At 54.0% G+C, this 5,432-nt stretch overlaps 1 protein-coding gene across 1 annotated transcript in view; it reads left to right on the plus strand.

Moving 5' to 3' along the window:
• gal3st4 (galactose-3-O-sulfotransferase 4) overlaps positions 1-3,525 on the plus strand; it is a 34,279-nt gene extending 30,754 nt beyond the window's left edge. Inside the window, exons 3-4 of the mRNA XM_043683479.1 lie at positions 958-1,270; positions 2,485-3,525. Coding sequence (XP_043539414.1) covers positions 958-1,270; positions 2,485-3,306 — 1,135 coding nt within the window. The 3' untranslated portion in view covers positions 3,307-3,525. The remainder of the gene's footprint in view (positions 1-957; positions 1,271-2,484) is intronic.
• The last annotated feature ends 1,907 nt before the right edge of the window (positions 3,526-5,432 follow it).

Genomic DNA, 5,432 nt, shown 5'->3' on the forward strand with positions numbered 1-5,432 from the left:
CTGGTCTCCTTCCTATTGGAAAGATGTTATGAAACTTAAAAGGCTTCTGAAAAGATTTACAAGGATGTTGCCAGGGTTGGAGGATCTGAGCTACAGGGAGAGGTTGAACAGGCTGGGGCTGTTTTCCCTGGAGCGTCGGGGGCTGAGGGGTGACCTTATGGAGGTTTACAAAATTACCCCTCCTCTCTCTCACCTTCCCCCACTCCCTTTCCCCTTCCCCCTCCTCTCTCTCACCTTCCCCCACTCCCTTTCCCTTTCCCCTCCTCACTCTCCCCCTGGGGTGGGGGAGTCCAGAACTAGAGGGTATAGGTTTAGGGTGAGAGGGGAAAGATATAAAAGAGACCTAAGGGGCATCTTTGTCACACAGAGGGTGGTACGTGTATGGAATGAGCTGCCAGAGGAAGTGGTGGAGGCTGGTACAATTGCAACATTTAAGAGGCATTTGGATGGGTGTATGAATAGGAAGGGTTTGGAGGGATATGGGCCGGGTGCTGGCAGGTGGGACTAGATCAGGTTGGGATATCTGGTCGGCATGGACGAGTTGGACCGAAGGGTCTGTTTCCATGCTCTACATCTCTACGACTCTATGACAGAATCAGCTTCCAATTTCCCACATTTGTATTGCCATGGAGACCGCATCAGTGATGTGGTTAAAAGCCGTCCTTTAGGGTGGGGGGAGATCTGCCATCCTTACCCTGGCCTGGCCTGCACGTGACTCCAGGCCGACAGAGATGTTCCTGACTCAGCGCTGCCCTCAGAGACAGTCCCAGAAGGGATCAGGAGCCGTTCAGGAACTTGCAGTCTTCCAGCGAGGTCCACTCTCTCCTCTGCTCCCTCCCAAACCCCCGTACCCCTTGAGAACTCCAAACACTAACAATGCCCCCCCCCCCCCACCGACTGTACCGTAGCAACAAAACCGGGACACTAGATAAATCGAACCTTGCTGCATTTCTCCAGGATGGCCTCGGATCAGCGGGAGCAGTCTCGGAGTTTGACGATGACCCCCCGCAGTGACGGAGGGACTCCGCAGAAATCCTGCCAGCCCAAGACGCACGTGATGTTCCTGAAGACCCACAAGACGGCCAGCAGTACCATCCTGAACATCCTGTACCGCTTCGGGGAGGCGAGAAACTTAATGTTTGCCCTGCCCAACTCCTACCAGTTTGGCTACCCCTTCCTGTTCAGTACAAGGAAGATCAAATACTACAGTCCAGCCAAGTTGCAGGAGTATCACATCATCTGCAACCACATGAGGTTCTTCAGGCCGCAGGTAGGTGGCGATAATAGCGGCGTGGTGGTATTATCGCTGGACCCCCCAGCTCCGAATCCCGACATGATGGGACCTGGATTCCGTTTTCAAAAGGAAGCGTGGAATTAAGATGGCGGCTCAGCCTTTAGCGCTGCTGCCTCACGGCGCTGGGGGCGTGGGTTCACTTCCACCCTCAGGCAAACGTCCGTGTGGAGCGTGCACATTCTTAGATTACCTACAGTGTGGAAACAGGCCATTCGGCCCAACAAGTCCACACTCACCCTCTGAAGCGCAACCCAACCCAGACCCATTCCCGCACATTTAGCCCTGCGCCTAACACTACGGGCAATTTAGCCTGGCCGATTCACCTAACCTGCACATTTTTGGTCCCCGTGGCTTTCCTCCAGTTTCATCCCACAGTCCAAAGGTGTGCAGGTTAGGGTGGATTGGCCGTGCTAAATTGTCCCATAGTGCCCAGGGATGTGCAGGTTAGGGTGGATTGGCCGTGCTAAATTGTCCCATAGTGCCCAGGGACGTGCAGGTTAGGGGGGTTGGCCGTGGTCAATTGTCCCCTAGTGTCCAGGAATGTGCAGGTTAGGGTGGATTGGCCGTGCTAAATTGTCCCATAGTGCCCAGGGATGTGCAGGTTAGGGTGGATTGGCCGTGCTAAATTGTCCCNNNNGGGATGTGCAGGTTAGGGTGGATTGGCCGTGCTAAATTGTCCCGTAGTGCCCAGGGGATGTGCAGGTTAGGGTGGATTGGCCATGCTAAATTGTCCCATAGTGTCCGGGGATGTGCAGGTTAGGGTGGATTGGCCGTGCTAAATTGTCCCATAGTGCCCAGGATGTGCATGTTAGGGTGGATTGGCCGTGCTAAATTATCCCATAGTGCCCAGGGATGTGCATGTTAGGGTGGATTGACCATGCTAAATTGTCCCATAGTGCCCAGGGATGTGCATGTTAGGGTGGATTGTCCGTGGGAAATTGTCCCATAGTGCCCAGGGATGTGCAGGTTAGGGTGGATTGGCCGTGGGAAATTGTCCCATAGTGTCCGCGGATGTGCAGGTTCGGGTGGATTGTCCGTGGGAAATTGTCCCATAGTGCCCAGGGATGTGCAGGTTAGGGGGGATTGTCCTCTCCCGGTAGTTCAGGCCCTGCGTTCCCAGCAAAATCCTTGTGAACATTCCGCGTAGGCTCACCAAACCCTTGACCCTTGTCCATTTGTGGCCTCTGTAGGTTGAGAAAGTGATGGCAAAGGGGACCTTGTACTTCTCGATCTTGCGGAGCCCGGTGACCCTGGCCGAATCGTCCTTCACCTACTACAAGGGGACCAGCTCGGCCTTCAAGAAGGTGGAGTCGCTGGAGCAGTTCCTCAGCGACCCATGGAGGTATTACTCTGCCCGGGAGCGGGGCAACCAGTACGCCCGCAACCTGATGTGGTTCGATTTCGGCTTCGACCCCAACGCCAACGACACGGCCGACTACGTGGAGCTGGTCCTCAAGGAGATCGGGGCTACCTTCCACCTCATCCTGCTCTCCGAGTACTTCGACGAGTCCATGATCCTGCTGAAGGATGCCCTGTGCTGGGAGTTCGACGACGTCGTCTCCTTCAAGCTGAACTTCCGCAGCAACGTTACGGTGAGGCGGCTGTCAGAGGACGCAACCCGACGGGTGAAGGCCTGGAACGCGTTGGATTGGAAGCTTTACCTCCACTTCAACCGCACCTTCTGGCAGAAGGTGGAGGACTACGGCCTACAGAGGATGAGGAGCGACGTCCTGATCCTGAGGGAGAAGCGCAGGAGGCTGATGGACCTGTGTCTCCAGGGAAGCAAGCCGGTGGACGCCAGCCAAATCGAGGACAAGAACATCAAACCCTTCCAGTATGGCCGGGCCCAGATCATGGGCTATAACCTGAACCCGAATCTGGATAACAGCACCAGGGAGAAATGTTTACGGATGGTCATGCCTGAGCTCCAGTACAAGGATCTTCTCGATGCCAAACTGTTCCCGTTGACTCCCACTGTCAAAAGCCTACAGACGCCACAGAAACATTTCTGAGGAGGGCGGCAGAGAGGCATGTGTGGCTCCCTTTTGCCCAAGGGAAACATCTTGCCTGGTTGTTGGCACCAGGCCCAAGAGAAATCTCCCTAAATGCCGCCACTCCTCCTCGCTGCCAATCCCACAATGCCTCCCCGGGGAGGGCGGCCATGTCAATTCCCGGCCTTCGTCCTGATCTAACGCTTCATTCTTCAGGGTTACCACGGTGGGGGGGTGGGTGGGTGGGGTGCTAAGGTCAAAGGTGTCGCGCGGTCAAAGGCGTCCATCTTGAATCCGTCAGGATGGGAACGCCGGGCTCCGTGGGGAGTTGGCAGGGCTGCGCGGAGACAATTTGCCGGCCAGGCGATGGATGCGGCTCACTTACCCTCGCACGCTAGGGTCTGCCCGCTGTCCTCATGTTCAGGAGCAGGTCACCCAGAGGCGTGGCGACATTTCTAGGGTGAGGCCAGAAAACGTTGACCGTTTCCAAGAAGGAGGCAGATGTGGTTCTCAGGATCAAAGAGTATTGGGGGGTGTGTGTGTGTGGGGGGGGGGGGGAAGAGGAGAAAGCGGGAATAGGGGACTGAGCTGGATGGTCAGCCATGATCATATTGAATGGCGGACTGATCTCCTCATAGAATCTCTGCAGGGTAGAAAGAAGCTGCTCAACCCAGGTTCGACTCCACCCTCAGGCCATTGTCTGTGGGAAAGCAGGCCTTCTCCGGGTGCTCCGGTTCCCTCCCACAGTCCAAAGACTTGCAGGTTAGGATGGATTGGCCGTGCTGAATTGTCCCGTAGTGTCCAGGGACGTGCAGGCTAGGTGGGTTAGCCATGGGAAATGCGGGGTTACAGGGATGGGGTAGGTCTGAGTGAGGCGCTCCTCAGAGAGTCGGTTTGCACTCGATGGGCCGAATGGCCTGCTTCCACACTGTAGGGGATTCTATGAACGGGCTGGCCCTAATTCTGGAACCTTCCACCAGTGGACTTTGTAAATTTATGCTGCTCTCTTCCTGTTAATGTATTGAAGAATTCAATCAGATCACCCTGACCCTTCTAAATTCTAGGGAAAATGGGCCTCATCTGTACATCTGTCCTTGAAGCGTTGTGACCACCTCACATGTATGAGCCCTAGCTTTGGTATCTTCCACAAGTGGCCAAAACAATATGTCTACCTTATCCAGCCCCTTCATAATCTCGGAAAGATCTCACTTTGGTCACCTTGCTGCATTTTCTTTTCTGAATTTGCTGACCAGCTCTACCTGAGCGATCTAAAGTCCGTTAGCACAGCAGGAGACTTTTATTTATGGTGGGGGCATCGCTGGCTGGGCCTAGTCTTTATTGCCCCATCCCTAATCGCCCCCCCGAGGGCAGTTAAGAGCCGATCCCATTGGCCGTGGGTCTGGAGTCACGTCTGGAGTCAGCAGGTCTGGCACCATCTGTGGAGAGAAATCAGACTCAACGTTTCAGTCTGGTGTAGGCCAGACCAGGTAACGATGGCAGTTTCCATCCCTGAAGGACATTAGAGAACCAGATGGGTTTTTCCCGACAATGAGTTCACGGTCATCATTAGATTCCAGATTCTTTATTGAATTCCGTGGCTGGATTTGAACCCAGGTCTTCGGAACATTACCTGATTCTCTCAGTTAACAGTCGGGTGATAAGGACCACTAGCGCCCCCCCCCCCCCCCCCGTAATTATTATGATGTGGAGGTGCCAATGTTGGACTGGACAGATAAAGTCAGAAGTCGGGTGACACCAGGTTGTAGCTGAATGGGTTTATTTGGAATCAGAAGTTTTCGGAGCGATGTTCCAATTATCATGGTGAGGAGACATCTCCCCTGTAGTATATCAGATACCTTAAAGCTTTCCACACCTTCCTGTCCAACTGTGCAAAACAAAACTGGACCCTATCTGTACTCCCCCCCTCCCTCCCCCCAACTTTCAAAACTTGAGTGGCAAAGTCTCAACCAATCAGAGTTGACTTACTCAACCAATCAGCTCCCTTTTCTCATTTGGTATAAATTGTTGCTCACTTTGAAGTTTGGCATTCTTGCACGTGTCCTGATGCCTACGAGATTTATCAGTCATCCTTTTATAAGGACTAGGAGAAAGTGAGGGCTGCAGATGCTGGAGATCAGAGCTGAAAA

The sequence above is a fragment of the Chiloscyllium plagiosum genome, chromosome 48 (genome assembly GCF_004010195.1).
Source record: "Chiloscyllium plagiosum isolate BGI_BamShark_2017 chromosome 48, ASM401019v2, whole genome shotgun sequence".
In the NCBI taxonomy this organism is placed as follows: Eukaryota; Metazoa; Chordata; class Chondrichthyes; order Orectolobiformes; family Hemiscylliidae; genus Chiloscyllium; species Chiloscyllium plagiosum.